At 38.1% G+C, this 17,357-nt stretch overlaps 1 protein-coding gene across 2 annotated transcripts in view; it reads left to right on the top strand.

The window, feature by feature from the left end:
- Positions 1 to 17,357, top strand: part of mnd1 (meiotic nuclear divisions 1 homolog (S. cerevisiae)) — a 59,659-nt gene that overhangs the window by 27,413 nt on the left and 14,889 nt on the right. For both annotated transcript variants that reach the window (XM_051702586.1, XM_051702587.1), the window contains 2 exons: positions 2,288 to 2,362; positions 2,703 to 2,817. In XM_051702586.1, the coding sequence (XP_051558546.1) occupies positions 2,288 to 2,362; positions 2,703 to 2,817 (190 nt within the window). The remainder of the gene's footprint in view (positions 1 to 2,287; positions 2,363 to 2,702; positions 2,818 to 17,357) is intronic.

Here is a 17,357-nt window from a genome sequence, read left to right as displayed (position 1 = left end):
ATGATTGCATGAACTTGCAATCAAGCAGGGAGCTCTCTGCTGAAACTGGCGAGGACCAACAGCAAAACTCCAACAGGCCAAGATGGGCAACAGAAGGCAGAACATCCACAATGAATCCACCAGCACGCCCCAAATTCAAAGTCCACGCACTCCGGCCCCACTGGACGTCAACAATGGACAGGGAATCAAGCAGCCTATTTGAGACTGCACGTAGCAGTCCCGGCGAAGACCATCTGTGAGTGCAGCTGTTAATTTCCTTTTGAGGTAATCCAGTCAGACGTGTGGTGTAGTGTAGATTTCAAACTCTAAAAGTCAATAGTCCATAAGATTGTCCATAAAAGAGAAGCATAAAACTAGATTTCCTGAGGTTGCTCATACAAAAGGCCACTAAAACAAAAGATCTACAAACATTGAAAAGAACCCGGAGAGCAGCGGCAGACAAACACACCAGCGTTCAATCTACTGGAAGCTGATAAGACTTGTCAATAAACAATCAGGGGTGACCAACTGTGCCTATTGCCTCATGAAACATAAACAGAATATGGGAAATGGCATGCCGTTATTACAGCAGAGGATTCCAAATTAAAACCAGACCCAAAACAACGTAACAAGGTGCAGAGATGTTGAAATTATCTACACCGAGCAACATGAGCTTGGCTCTCACCTGCTCTCACTCACACAGACACGCCGTGTGTACGCACGCACACTGACGCTTGCAGCTGCCCGGCTGCAAATAAACCATTACAAATTATCTGCAAAAATATAGGCGGTAATTCCATTATCTGCATGATAATATTTGGATTTTTCCGGTAATCGGCCAGTAATCTATCGGTCGCTGAGATATCGTGCATCCCTAATATTATGTTGTGTTTGGGCTTGTTTGTCGGGATAGTCTGCTGTAAGTTACGATATGTCATTGTCTGTTATATGTATGTTTCAGGAAGTAATAAGGAAAAACGTGGCAAATAGACACTCCTGTTTATTATGTTTTTGTATGTCTGTGGGAATTTCATACACTAAAACAGTTTGGCCTCTGAGTGAAACAAATTTGCTCCTTGCATTCTATTTATTGAGACCTTTCCAACGATATATAACACATGGCTAAATCTTCTTCTTTATGGTTTTACCAACTCTGAATGTAATTGTTCTGATAACAAATTTGCAAATTATGAGAACGAAACGGTTCTCATTTGTCAGCAAATTAAAAAGCATTATTTAAGAATTGATAGGATCAGTTATATGCATTGTAAAGTCCAGATTCTAAGCTTTATTTTTTTTTTAAATATGTTCAAAAAAGGAGTACAAAACTTGTCAACCTGTAATTACTAAAAAATAAGTTGATACAAAGATCTAATGCATTATCTTGGGAGAATATATGCAATATGACAGATTTACAATGGGCTGGTCATTTTTGACTGGGAACACTATGTGTTAGCACTAGGGTTAAGTTGACTGGGTTACAAAATAATAAAACAAAAATGTGTGTATGAAAAGTGGCCTGATAACTAAAGTGAACAAAAGAGATCTGAATTTATTTATTTATTTTTAATGTATTTGGTTTTTCTGTTATAATTAAATGTTTACGTAGAGGTTTGTGTCTGTTGCACATTAGAGTAATCCAAATTAGTCCCAAACAGTGAGGTATAGATATTCAAAACTGAAAAAAAGAAAAAAAAGTTAGGAATAGTTATCTAGAAATAAAATGTGGGATCAGTGCATTCCGTGATACCAGGGCAAAGAATACAAGAACATTCATTCTACATTACTTCAACGAACTCCATTAACTTATAATTAAATTAATTAAACCAAGCTTACTTTTAACATTATGGGAATTACCCTTCAAAGAAATGTTGAAGGCTTTTTATTATTGATTTAAACCAGTTCATGATTCATGGAACTGACAGGTTTTACTCATTGGTGTAGGTTTTCACCTGGTGGTGGTTTTAGTTGGTCTTTTGAGTTGAGAGTGATTGAGTTTAATATTGCTATTGTTGAGAGTATATAAAAACCTGCTTCAAGTTTATTTTTTTCTTTTCTGTTGTAAATATTTGTATTATTCTTGACATTCTGTCATTTACTTTTTATTTATTTTGCACCTGCATTGTTTCTCTGGCTTGAAAGGAAATAAAAACTGCTATTTAGAGTCTCTAGTGTGTGACATTGGACCGCACTTTATTTTCATTCTGAGGCCCTGTATGTTCAAAAAAACACAGTTTGTTGTTATCATTGAAAGAGACATTTTTTGCAGAAGTATACATATTGATCTATTCTTTTTCCCTTTGTGTAGCATGAGGAGGGGAAGCAGCGTAAAATAGCCCTTCAGCAAGCAGTTGACAAAGCCAAAGTTGGACGTGAAATTAACGTGCGTATTCGCCTCTATCTCTCTGAACTAGATTACTGTGTGATGTCTGTGAGGTGCGTTAAGGCTTGGTCACATTTAACTCTGCAGGGCGGAATTCTTCCAGAGACTGCAAAATTTGCATAGGAAATTTCTCTGCCATCATTTAAGACAAATTACTGATTGCACGGATTCCCATTGAGATGACTGCATTTTGCCCACTGAATTTCGCCATGCAAGAGTAAATGTGACCAAGCCTTTAGATTACTGCACTGGAGTGTGTTAAGTTTAATATGTCTAGATGGGTGAGTTTTTGTTCATATGTATTGTAGAATCTGATTGATTTATGTGTGTGTGTGTTTAGGAGGAGAGAGAGGCTCTTCAGAAGGAGCTGGTGACATTGAAAGGTCAAAGAGACCAGATGAAGGCTGAACTGGAAAAATACAAAGAATGTGATCCAGAAGTGGTGGAGGAGATGCGTGAGTACCACACAGATCTAATTCCGCATTTTCATCATGAAGACTAACAACAATTTTTAGCAGAGATGAAACTTTCTGTTTGTTCTGTTTGCTCAAAGTTGATGTTTTGCATGGCTTACTCGTTTCCAGTTCAAAATACTATATTATATACTAGCTCAGAAAAGAGATGTTTGCTAAAACCTACATTAAAGGTGCAGTATGTAAAAATCTTCATGTAATATTCGTGTTTTTTTTTTTTTGTTTTTTTTTTTTTTTGCCAACGTGTGAACGGCTTGTAATGCAACTTAAAAAATGAGCCCTTCCCGGACTTCCTAGGTTGTCTATTAAAGCCTGTAGACTGATTTTCATGCGAAGGGAGAGGCTCGCTTTTGCCGGGAAAATCCAAAGGATGTGACGTTTATGCGTGCTGCCGAGAGCCTTGCCTCAGTGCTTCTCTTCCGCTATTCAACAGCGACAACAAACTGTAACGTTATCTTAGAGATGGAATCCAGCAAATGGCCGGCTCCCAGCACAACACCGACTCCTACACAAACTCAGAGTAAGCCAGAAAAAAAACAACATTTATCTACTGAATCCCGTCTAGCTAAGTGGGAACGTGATCGAGCGAAAACTAGAGTGACCATCGGCAGGGCATTTGTTTCCTAGAGGGACCTTCTTTCGGTTTTGGGGATCAAAACAGACCCTGAATTGGCGTTGTTCTTATTGGACAGGTAAGCTTACATAACTGCAAAGCATGTGAAATATAGTGCCATAAGGATTGATCTGTGTAATTTTAGCTAACTTGATCTTGCCTGCTAACGCTGACAAATTGCAAGCTACCTTTCTTCGTAACTTTCAGATAATTTAAACGATCTTCACTTTATACTAAAAATCAGGTATACAGGATAAATTTAAGCAGATATGCTGGTTTCTTGATCGTAGGACAACATATGACATACAAAATATACAATAGTGCAACATAACAGTGCAGTGCAACAGTAAACTGTCTGGTATAGTTTGGTAGTATGTAGCTGTATGTGTGTATCAGTATGCTATGTTAGCTGATAAGTAGTTTTAGTTTGGTCTCAAAGTTTGTAGTAAAACAATCATAACTGTGTAATTTTAATTATGCTACCTTATCTGTCATCTGTGATTCGGGTGAATCATGTTCAGACTCTTTGTACTTTACGTCATTGTTTTGGCCGATGCTCGCATGCTCAAGTCTTCTATAGAGTGTGTGCACGAGCAACAGGTAGCTGGCTGCAGTTCATTTAACGGCCACAGGTGTCATTAATAACAAGGGTTTCTGAATCTTACGTACTGCACCTTTAAGAGGAATCAGAACATGACTCTTTTTTTTTACTTCCTCTTTCAAGTTAAGTTTCTCACCAGGCTTCCAGAATCATGAGAAAACGCACAGCGTTCTGAATCATTAATCATGTCATATTATGACAGATTTCAACTTGATTAAATTTTTCTTATAACAACAATAATAATAATCATATTGTCAAAGGCAGTATCAAGAGATTGGCTTGACCCGCAGGTTAAGTTTCACATTAGCAAGGTCTTGGTTTCATAAAAGTAGTATGTTGATGCACTTTCAAAGAGCAGTCCATAATTTCTTTATAGGTCTAATAGCAAGTTATAGTCTCTTTCTGTTCTGGAGTCACATCAAGTTGACCATTATTATTGACTTCAGCAATAATGCATTTCTTCAGATACCTTGTCAATAAGATATTCTTCAGATATTTTGTCAATAATCTTATTGATAAAAGCATTGCCTGGTCTTTACGGCAGACTAGAAAGTTCAAGCTGATTAGGTGGAGCAAACATGAAAAATGCATTTGTTCTTTTTTTGGAGGGTTATTAATCTGGTAAATAAATTGAGATTACAATTACAGCTTCCACTTGTCAATTGTGTGTTTTTTTTTTTTTTTTTTTTTTTTTTTTTTTTTTTTTTTTTGCTGCGGTATAGGATTGTAAGCAATCACAGACATTAGTGATGTCCAGTCCGTGAATGAATCTTTCTTTTGAACTGGTTCCTTTCAGTGAATGAGTTGAACCAGTTCTCCAAACTGGACTGAATCATTTGAAACAGTTTGCGTCTCGAGTCAACACTGATCCACAAGTTAGTCTCTTAACCGGTCTCTTGGATGTGCCTGACACTCCAACTCGAAATGAGCTGATAACTGGGAGTAATATGATCCTAGAACTGGTGATATCTGCTTTTCCTAACTCTTCTTTGCAATGAACCACTCCAACTAGTTCACAAATCGGACTGAACACTCCGGTCGCAACAGTTCTCGCATCACCAGTACAATGAGTCACTCGCAGCAGTTCTCAAGTGAATAGTACAGTGGACTGAGAATCGCCTCTTTCTGAGGTGTCCGACATACTGGGAACTGATATGCTACCGATACTGAGCATACCTGTGCCGTTTGACGGGAGGGGGCAAATGTATGTTTCTATTGTACAGTATTTTACTGAACAGCAGAAAGTATAACAAATAAAACATACTGGAAATATGTTTATGACTGTTTTGTATTATCATTTTATCAACGTATGATGATGATCTAGTCACGACAGTGCTCAACAGTACACTGATTCGGGAAAAGCAGCTCTCGAGTAAACAGTACACTGAGTCGGTCACAGCAGTTCTCGAGTTAGCAGTACACTGAACTGAGAATCTCCTCTTTTAGTTCGAAATACTGAGAACTAATGAGTGAGCTGCTGCTGCTGAGAATGCGTGAACCGGTCCGAGGACTTGAATGAGGGGGTGAAATGTTTCAGTTGAGAGATGTAAATTAATTTTACTATTGAGTGTTGTGCATGCAGATTAGATTTGAAGTTATGAGCTGGATCATGGTAACTTTAATGTAGAAAACTTATCCAAGATGTAAGATCACTTAATGAAACAGTGATGACAAACACCCATATTATTATAACTTCATTAAATAAAATTTAATAATCAGCAATATACGCTTACATGTGGCTTTATTGAACGTGTTTGAGAGTGTATTCCGTGACGTCAGGTAATACAATTATTTACAGTGACATCATTGAGATGATGTAAAAGAACTGGTGAACCTTTTTTTTTTTTTTTTTTTTTTTTTTAATCAATTCATTGAAAGGAACAGTCCGAAAGAACCAGTTCGTGGAAAAGAATTGGACTTCCCATCACTGACAGACTGCTTTCTGTGAATAATTTATTCAAATAATTTATGCTGCTTAGATGTAAGATCATGTATAAAACTAATGTATAAAACAACAATATAATTAATTGTATTAATAAAATAGAATTAATAAAAGTAGGATGTGTGGCCTACATAAAGAATATGGCATGAAGATGCACCACACAAATTAAGTATTTTAAAGTGATTTCTGTTAATACAAATTAATCTCAGTTACAATATCAAGAGAATTAATCACTCATGATTTTTGTCATAATTGTGCAGCCCTAGTTTTTAGCATGATTTAAGCTAATGAAGCAACATTTATAATAACATTTTTACCAATTTACCTTTTGCATTAATGATTTGACATATATTGCTGACATTTTTAGCATATTTTGATCTTTGCTAAATGGAATTATGTACTTGCATGACTTGAAAATAGCTGCTGGGGGGTGAACTGACTTACTTTGAAAAAGGACTTTGGTACACATAGAATTGATATGACCATGATGATATATGTAGATAACACCACTACACCATTTCAGACTAATCTAGAATTATCCAGCTTATTAAGGTAAAATGAAAATGAAATCTCTGAAACAGCAATGTAAAAACTAGCCCTGGCTAGGGTTGCTCCGATACCAAAATTTTGGCTTCAGTACGATACCAGCCCTTGTACCTCTGGTATCGATACAATAATCAACAAATAAATAGCCTCCGATTTTTGATGAAATTACACAGAAAATGACTTGATTAAAAGAAATGCATAAAGTCTTGCAGATACAAATTATGCATTTTCCATTTAAATTTTTCAAGATTCCATGTTAAATGTTTGAATTAAATGTTATGATCATATGGTGTTTAATCAAATTGATACATACAGTTTTAATAAAAAAAAATGTTCCCCCCCCCAAATTATTTTTGGTAAAATAAAATGCTGCACAATAGAGCTTCACAGTATTAATGAAAAAAAAAAAAATCTGATTACCTGTGGCACAAGGCTGCTTGCGTTTGTGATATTGCTTAAAGATAATATTTTGGTTAGGAAAATTAGATACACAAGCACGTAATTTTGTGATTTGAGCAGAGTGAAATTGTGTTGAGGTTTGTATGTTGTTTGGAGCCATGCATTTTGGAACATATTTTTCACAGGGACAAATAAAATGTCATAATGTGAACTATTGTCCATATTTTTAATTCAAACGTTCAGTGTAGGATTACAGTCTCGCTAATGTCACCAGTTCTGTTGTATTTTGCCAGATATTGCAATCAGTTTCTTCTAATAATCCCAGATACAGTATATGATAATATGGTAATATTTCCTGCATAATTTATAGCTGTGCTGATTAATATTCTGATAGGTCAGTTACGTGTGACAGCAGTGTGTAAATGCAGTAGACACGCACATCTCTGCAATTTCGACAGACATGACTTATCCCAAGTAAATCGACAGTAAACATTACAGATGTCCGCAGTAATAATTACTGTACAGGCATATGTCTGGAAAACGAATCCCTTCCGATAGGCCTCAAGTCGCACTGATAGCATATCAGAGGTTGCATGCCGCAGGAATTAGGACCCGAAGCAGCCAAATTCCCATCAGCCACTTAGCATGACAAGATTACATCAAGATCTACACATGGTATCATCTTGTATTTGGGCTTGTTTTAATCTAAAGCATCTGCTTTAATAATCGTGTGTAACTATTTTTTTCATATTCTGTTTTATGAAAAACACCACAAATACAACACAACAGTCATTTCAGCCCTCATTATATGAGATATTAAACTATTTCTCTGACATCTCCTGGCAGCATTTAATAAAATTGTTTAATTTCTCCAATACCGCAAATACAACTCTCCCCGAAACAAGGTGGTCACTTAGCTGCTCCATCATGACAAGACAGGCTCCCTCAATATAATGCGCATGACTTAGTAGATGGAAATGCGCTTTTTTTAGTCTAATTTTGATAAATGTGCTTAATGCGGAACATTTGGATCAAAACCCATGCTTGGTTTATTCTATTAATGTTAAAGACTGTCGATATAATTCTGATTTTTACTGATATTTTGCTATGCACTAATTGTCCGGTTCACTAATTGAAGGATTTATTTGTATTTATTTTTTATTTTTTTATAAAATCCCTGTTTGATAAAATGTCATTTTGTGGGGATGTGAGGAGTTGCATGTGACATTGGTTTTAGATTAATAGTGTTTGTAAGCACAATGTTATGTTATGATGGACAGCACTTTCAAACTGGTTGCATAAAATACTTTGTATTGGCAAAATACTCTAAATAGGTTACTTAAAATGCTATCACCATATCTATGACCTGAGGTTTTTATCTGTATATGTGTAAGCATATGTGTTTTGGTGTGCGGAGTGTTTGACCAGCCGACATCAAATATGTTATATAAAGCCCTAGGTATATTTCCATTTTGAAACGAACGCTCGGAGACTGCGTTCAGTCGAACACAAGCCTCTCAAAGTATACTCCATATAACTGTGCACGCATACACAGGTGGTTGGTGCATGTGCACTACGACTGCTATGAGACCGCTATTTCTGTTCAGGAGTTTAGACGCATAAAGATGTCTTTTTATATTTTTTCAGACTCGAGTTACACAAATGCAGGTATCTCTAAACCTTCTCACAAAAGCGCTCTTGACTTGTACATCCACTGTTGTTGTTTTTACCTTCATCTCCTGATGTTTAGCGGTGATTACACAGGGTTCCCACACATTCTGGAAAACCTGGAATTTTGCAATGCAGTTTACCCAGTCATGGAAAATGAGAAAAATACCTAAATGTCCTGGAAAATGATTACTTGTCCTGGAAAATATTTTAGTATAACAAAATTGTTTGTGTCGCTAACAATAATTTTGTAACATGTACAAAAACATGGTAACGATCGGAACTCGGGATAGGTGTCAAATACATACATTCGTATCGTTTTGTCACTGCCGGCAGCTGTGCATTGGGAAACAACATCAACGTTTGACTGTCATGAACGCAGCCCTGTACCGTACATTCTCTGCTCATCTGCTGTCATCTCTGCTTTGCTCCGACAAAATAGTTTAATTATTGATATTGTGCAATATATGATTTTTTTTGTTCTAACATTGCTGTTGTGTTAACTACAAAAACATTTGAGTTGTAAACTTTAGACGATGACGGTCGGACTGCAGATTTTTTTTTTAATTAATTCACACCCTGGAGGGTAGCGTGGTGATGCTGCCTTTACACCTCGGGATGTGAATACATTTTTAATAATTCAGCGATTGGAGTCTGCTTATACCACAGCCACCACATGTAGGGCCCTATGAACATGGACGCAATCAATAAATCCAATCATAAAAATGGCATTAGCTATAAAATGCTGAATTTCAAGGATTTTTACGTATTTGGGATGAAAATTCATGTTTGTGCAGTTAATCAAATTAAAATCTCAAAGTCCTAGTTTGGTCTTTAAACTGCAAAATGCAGCAATTTAATTGAATAAATATATAATCTGCATGTGATTCAAAATGAATTTGTAAAGCTGGACGCTCATACTCTGAAAACACCTTGTCATGATCATCACACGCTGTGTGTGTGTGTGTGTGGTAGATGACAGAGGGCAGAGCGTTCTGAATCGCACAGCACAGACTATATTTTTAATTAAATCACAGCAGTTTTTTGTGGTTTAATAATCGCACTGGGCCATGTAGCAAACTGCTTATCCAAAGGTGAGAAACTACTGTCAAAAACACAGAATTAAAGCTTGATTTAAATGAACGTGTGAAATGGCGGAGAAAATATTATTACTGTATTGTAATGTAATGTTTACTGTAAATAATAATAGTATGTTAGTACTATTAGTAATAATTTTAATAATACTAAGTTATAATTTGTGTTAAAGCAGTATCTCACATCTGTGAAGTTCTGTTGTGAAGCACTTCATTTGACAAACATATCTTGTGTTGTTTCAGATTGTGCTCTGAGGATTTTGTATAAAAGTGCTTAATTTGATAAAAAAAAATTATGCAATGTTATGTTGAAAAATTAAAGTTTTAATTCATTAATTTGAGACACCATTTTGATAGTAAAATTTAAGTAAACTGAATTCAGAATTCGGAATACGGAATTCAGAAAAAATAGCCACAATATACATGACCTCGTGTTTTTGTTTAAATTTTACACACGTTGGGCACATAAAATGTCCTGGAAGTGTCCTGGAAAATTGTGCCTTGAATAGAGTGGGGACCTTATTACATCATCTTCTAGTGCCTCTTCTTGACAGCAATGACTGTGTTGCCACCTTGTGGACCCACTAATTAGTGCAAATAACTCCAGGCACATGCGCATTCTGAGCGTTCTAAGACGAAAAATCTTAGAAAAATCGGGCTGCACGCATTCAGTGCTCGAGCACACTGCTGATGACAAGATTTGCGTCACTCGTTCTGTACATGGACACTCAGCGTTTCGCGTCTGACCGAAGTATACTTTAAGCCCAAGTTGCTTTTGACTTTCAGTCGCAGATGAGGAAAAAATGTGACTTGTTTTCTGGGAAATATGGTAAACAATATGCAACTCGTGCTGAGTGTCTTTATCCACCTCTCAAATCAGATTATTAATAAACTTCATAATTTAAATATGGTGCCTGTGTCGATAACATCAAACCTCACTGGTTCTCATCGCATCCTGTGACTACATCATCTTGACATCACATCGTAAAAACTTTTTTTTTTTTTTATTTATTTTTTTTTTTTTGTTATCAGCAATTTACTGGGTTTAATTATCTGTTTTGAGAGTCAGTAACCACTTAAATTTCATTCATCAGAAGTGCATGCATTGTTTGTATTCATTACTTACTGTGGATTTATGGTGTTTTTGTCCTTTTTCGAGCTTTTATTTACTGTGAAAACATTTTAAAAAATTCACCTTTTGTGTTCCACGGAAGAAAGGAAGTCATGGGTTTGGACCGAGATGAGGGTGAGGAAAAAATGGCTGAATTTTCATTTTTTGGTGAACTATTTAGTTTAAAACTTAAATTTCACAGTACTTTGCCTTAAATAGGGAATATCTGATATTTCTCCATGTTTCAATCTTAAATGGATTTTACAATTAGATCCCTATGACACACTCATGCTCTCAAAAGATCATCACAGACTGATTAGTCCTCTTGAAGCTGTTTTCTGTTCAGGCTGGTCATTTCTCATCGCGCAGTGGCAAAACCAGCACTTGGTTTTGTGACAAACCAACAATTGATCCACACAATTTAAAATCAATGTCATATTCCAATAATATTCTTGAACTGTCACACATTTCCAACCAAATCCTGCTTTGAATATTTTGTGATGCTCTCCAGACAGTCCAACGATCAGCCTTGAATAATCATCTCAGGTGCTGTTGGAGATAATGACTCATGTCTCTTGAGAGAGAATAACATGTGTAACCACTTTTTACATCATCAATCTTGTTCATCACCCCCATCCCTGCAGTTCTTTCTCTGTAACAACCCCTCTACAGTTTAAATGCCCTGAAATGGTTAGAATTCCCTGCTGAAATCCATTTTCTTTGCCTCTAGGGATTTGTCGTTATGTCTTTATTTTAATCATGTTTTTAATTGGCTTAAAGAAGGTATGAACTTCTTGCCTCTCCTTGAGGTGCACAGTTCTGAAATACACACTCAATTTTGAACTAACACTGACACATCATTTGTGTTTATTCAATGTAGGGTTAATATTCTGATCCCTGTGTATTATTCATTCTGTGTACTAGTGCTAGTAATTTTGAAATGAAATTGCATCTTGTGCTTCCTCTTGTATCTTGGTGTGCTAATCAATGACTAAGTTGACTACATGTTTAAGGTTGGTCTTTTTGTATTTAGACTAGTAATAGCTTGTCACAACATGCTTGTTGCTGTGCCATAGAGGCTGTGCACTGGTAAGCATAACTGCTCATAACATGATTATAATAGCTGATGACGAAATTGTAATGAAAAGGTGTCTCATAACACTTTGGACATAAGCAGTAATTTAAACATGTTCTGTCATTTGTTATTGCCTCAATCACCTTTCAAACATTACAAATGGACAACGTTGAATAAGAAATATTCAGTAAATCTCTTTATTATCAATGTTTATTAGCGGTTCATATATCCACGGCAACCTTTTGAATTTGTTTTTAACCATTTATCACAAGGTTGCTGGTTTAATCCGATGTTACCCATTGGATGTAGATTCAGTACCTCAGGGCTTCTGATGTTGTGCCTTTTGAGCAGTACACTTAACCCTGATAGATTCTAGGTTGCTGAATGTGGCAGTGCTGTCACCACACTTTGTAGATGTGTTTATAAAAGAATTTCTCAATGCCCTTTATAAAATGAGATGCATAGTGTGTAGATTACTTCTGAAATGTAATGTTTTACTGATTATGAATTACACCGCTAAAATTATTTTTGATTACACTAAGTAATCTAATCTGATTACTTTTACTCATTGAATGCTTAACACTCCTTTCATTAAACAATTGTAACATGAAATCAAACAGCAACTCAATTATGCACTAGTTATTGCCATTGGCTGATTTGTAATTTAATAAAAAATGTAATCCAAGAAAAGTAATTCATGTGATTTACACACATTTTAAAATGGAATGGAATGGACTTGTTTTTTGTGATCTGAACTTGATTACATGCAATTTGTTACTAACCAGCACTGAAGACACATGATAACTTTTAAAAATAAATACCAATGTATAATGTTCTTGACTATAGCTTAATATTCCATCCCAAGTGTTGTGACTTTGGAGAACCCCAGAATTAGTTCCTGTTCTCTTATTTCTGTTCTCTTGCTCTGTAGTGCTGAACTGCATGCATCTGTTCCTGTCAAGTCAGCATGCACAGGTAGAACACAAGGCACTGAGTTTCTCTGAGATTGCAAGTTGATGTGCCTTTTTCCTAGACTGATTTTGCTCCAAAGCCTTGGAATGGCTTTTGTGCACACTGTAAAACTTTGCGCTGCCACTTACTGTATTTTTGCAGGACTACTACTGTAATCAACATTTACAGTATAGTACTGTTATTACCAAATACAGTATCCTACTGTAATATCATGTAATTTTACAGGGGAATACTGTAATTATTGCTTTTCATACTGTACATTTAGATTAAATTATTTGTCATTAAATAAAAATATCATACTTGTTATTTTTCACAACATTACTGGCAATAGGAAATGGAAAACAATATACTTGAGTTTTAAAACGCATTTTTCTTAAGCAAAGAGCAGAAAATGGCCTTTTATGAACATGCAAGCTGAAATGTCAGCTGTTATGTTTTATAAAAACATTTAACAATTAAGTTAACAATTATCAGTGCAGTAATCTTATTTACTTTTCAAGGTTCTTATAAATGTGAACAGACAGTACAACAATTGAATTGAGAATGGATAAGTTTTTCAGAAATATATTTTAAAATTACCCAGAAACTGAAAGAAATTAAATCAATAATGCTACCTACACTGACAAGGTATCACTCTCACCTGCCTAGTGCTTTAAAACATCCTCCCAGTATGGGTACAGCAAGTTGTAGGAAACATTAGAGCCAGTAGTGTTTTCTAGTGTACATTTTACAGGACATCTGGCATCTTTAACCTTCAACAGTTCAACACAATGTTATAGCAAGATGGATACTAACAATAGTACATGGCCAATATGACATTATCGAACAATACAGTTACTGTTTAAGAACACAGCTACTGTAATATCTTCCCACTAAATCCCCAAATCATTGACTGTTACTGTAAGTCTATTTGATTTGTCAAAATCCAGTTGAAACCCAAATTTAAACATCTTCAGAATGTGTCTTGTGTTGAACCCATTTCATATAATATGAAACATCCAGAAACTTACAGAGCCTGAAAAAAAAATTAAATAAATAAAAATAAATAAATAAATTCCCATTCAAAGTCCATTAGTTTTCGCAGAAGAGAGGAAACGTGCGGGTTCACAGTACTGTTCTTGTTTGCACTACCTTGCCAGTCTTCTTGGAAGTCACTTTTCCTTTCTTGGTTTTTGAGCCACATTCAGGGTTGATGTCGATAAAGCACCTAAAAGGCAGAAAAGGGAAAGAGAGAGAAAAGGGAATATTATGTATATGTACAAAACATGGATCCAAACACAAACATCCCATTTAATTTTTATCAGACTAAACTATGCATGCAAACAGGACACTGGTTCTGCAATGACACACCATAAACCAGACTTCAAATTCCTCAACGCCGACCCGCTGTTTACAAACACGCCAGCGGAGCCCTTTGTCTGGGTTGCCCGACTGTGAAAACGCAGAAGGAAAAGGGGAAACGGAGCCGACGTTCTCATCAGAGTAAGACGTCGTGCAAATCAACCCCCGCTACCCAGTATTCTACTGGCAAATGTTCAGTCTCTGGACAACAAGTTCTGCGAGCTGAGAGCGCGGATCTCTTTACAACGAGAGACGAGGGACTGCTGCATTATCTGTCTTACAGAAACTTGGATGTGTGCAGAGATTCCAGACTCAGCCATCGAATTCACGGGGTTCTCCGTGCACTGAGCGGACTGAGAGGTCTTTCGCTTTGATAAAAGCAGAGGTGGTGGTGTATGTTTTATGATCAACAAATCCTGGTGTGATCAGAGGAACGTACATTCTATCAAGTCTTTCTGCTCTTCTGATCTGGAATTTCTCATGCTTCTGTGTCGACCATTCTGGCTACCGAGGGAATTCACAGCAGTCATTATCACAGCTGTGTACATCCCCCCCCCACAAGCTGACACAGACCGGGCACTCAAGGAACTGAACAGGATTATAAGCAAGCAGGAAACCACGCACCCTGCCCGCTTACAGGCAGAAACTGAAACAGGAAGCACCCACCCTCAGAACGATCCAGTGTTGGTCGGACCAGTCAGACTCTATGCTACAAGACTGTTTTGATCACACGGACTGGGAGATGTTCCGGTCCGCCTCTGATGACGACATCGAGGTTTACGCTGATAGCGTAACGTGTTTCATCAAAGTGTGTAGAGGATGTTGTTCCATCCAAAACAATACGAATCTACCCGAACCAGAAACCTTGGATTTAAGGAGCATAAACAAGCCAGTTATGTCCTCCGAAAAACTATCAGAGCAGCAAAACGCCAGTACAGGAACAAGATCGAAGGACAGTTTAACACCACCAACTCTAGAAGCATGTGGCAGGGAATTAATATCATCACGGACGTTAAATGGAATAAAAACTCCGCCGTGAACACCGCTGCCTCTCTCCTGGATGAGCTAAATACTTTTATGCAAGGTTCGAAGGAAATAACACAGCCCTCGCAGAGAGAGCTCTCGCAGCCGAACCTACAGAGGTTAGTTCACTCTCCGTCTCTGTAGTGGATGTAACCCAATCCTTCCGACTGGTGAATATCCGTAAAGCCGCGGGTCCAGATGGCATTCCGGGCCGCGTCATCAGAGTGTACGCGAACCAACTGGCTGGTGTTTTTACGGTCATTTTTAACCTTTCCCTCTCTTTGTCTGTAGTCCCCACATGCTTTAAAACGTCCACCATTGTGCCTGTACCAAAGCAATCCAAAATCATTTGCTTAAATGACTGGCGTCCTGTTGCTCTGACCCCCATCATCAGCAAATGCTTTGAGAGACTAATCAGAGATTACGTCTGCTCTGTGCTGCCTCCCTCACTGGACCAATTGCAGTTTGCTTACCGCAACAACTGCTCCACTGATAATGGCATTGCATCTACAATACACACTGCTTTCTCCCACCTGGAAAAAAGAACACTTATGTGAGAATGCTGTTTGTAGACTACAGCTCAGCATTCAACACCATAGTGCCCTCCAAGCTTGATGAGAAACTCTGGGCTCTGGGCTTAAACAGCTCGCTGTTCAGCTGGATCCTGGACTTCCTGTCAAGCAGACGCCAGGTGGTTAGAATGGGCAGTAACATCATCTCAACACTGGAGCCCCACAGGTCTATGTTCTTAGCCCACTCCTGTATTCCCTGTACACACTTGACTGTGTGGCAACACACAGCTCCAATGCCATCATTAAGTTTGCTGATGATATGACGGTGGTAGGTCTGATCACTGACAATGATGAAACGGCCTACAGAGAGGAGGTGCACACTCTGACACACTGGTGTCAGGAGCACAACCTCTCCCTCAACGTCAGTAAGACAAAGGAGCTTGTGGTGGACTTCAGAAGAAAAGACGGAGAACACAGCCCCATCACCATCAATGGAGCACCAGTGGAGAGAGTCAGCAGCTTCAAGTTCCTGGGTGTCCACATCACTGAGGAACTCACATGGTCCGTCCACATTGAGGCCGTTGTGAAGAAGGCTCATCAGTGCCTCTTCTTCCTGAGACGGCTGAGGAAGTTTAGAATGAACCACCACATCCTCACACGGTTCTACACCTGCACTGTAGAGAGCATCCTGACTGGCTGCATCTCCACCTGGTATGGCAATAGCACCACCCACAACCACAAAGCCCTGCAAAGGGTGGTGCGAACTGCCAGACACATCATCGGAGGTGAGCTTCCCTCCCTCCCAGGACATATACACCAGGCGGTGTGTGAAAAAAGCTTGGAGGATCATCAGAGACTCCAGCCACCCGAGCCATGGGCTGCTCTCACTGCTACCATCAGGCAGGTGGTATCACAGCATCAGGAAAGATTTCTCTTCCCTCTTCAATCAAGTCAACATCGCTGATTTCTCCGCCAGCCTGCCGAGAATCAGCAGCCGTACCGCCCGCCGACAGAGCGAGGAAACGACCTCCCATCATCACCCAAGCCTCGAGGAACGAGTCGGAGTTAAAGGACAGAGGAACACACTTTCTATGTCCTCATACGATTCAAGTAAGAGGTTTACGTCTGGGCAGAGATGGAATATTATAGTGTGTTATTCTTGTGTATCAAGGTTATTGCTTGTACAGTTTACGGACCGCCATGTCCGCTCATTATTAATACTCGGGGTATTAATTATCACAAATTTGATTTGCTGTATTTTGGTCCAACCACATTGGACTGTTGTGCATTTCCGCCATTGCGGGTGAGAACGGCAAACTGAGTTTATCCATTAAAGAATCAAAGACCGCGGGGTGGTTTACGACCCCTCACAAAGATTCTGGCACACATTTTTGGCTAGTAGATAGCTTTGTGATAAAGCTCAGCTTTGTCCCTATGCTACCATTGACTGGTTTCTCTCCACCCACTTTCACGGCCATATTCCCTGGCCGGAAGTCTCGCGTGACATACTCTCCACGAGAGTCACGTCCACCATTTGTGCGCGTCCCTCCTTAGACACTCACACACACACCTTATGTGTTATAGGATTATTTTGATTTCCATATCTAATCATATCACTGTTTAGT

This window comes from Myxocyprinus asiaticus, chromosome 7 (genome assembly GCF_019703515.2).
Source record: "Myxocyprinus asiaticus isolate MX2 ecotype Aquarium Trade chromosome 7, UBuf_Myxa_2, whole genome shotgun sequence".
Taxonomy (NCBI): Eukaryota; Metazoa; Chordata; class Actinopteri; order Cypriniformes; family Catostomidae; genus Myxocyprinus; species Myxocyprinus asiaticus.
The sequence above is the reverse complement of the archived record's forward strand: the minus strand, read 5'-3'. Positions and strand labels throughout refer to the sequence as shown.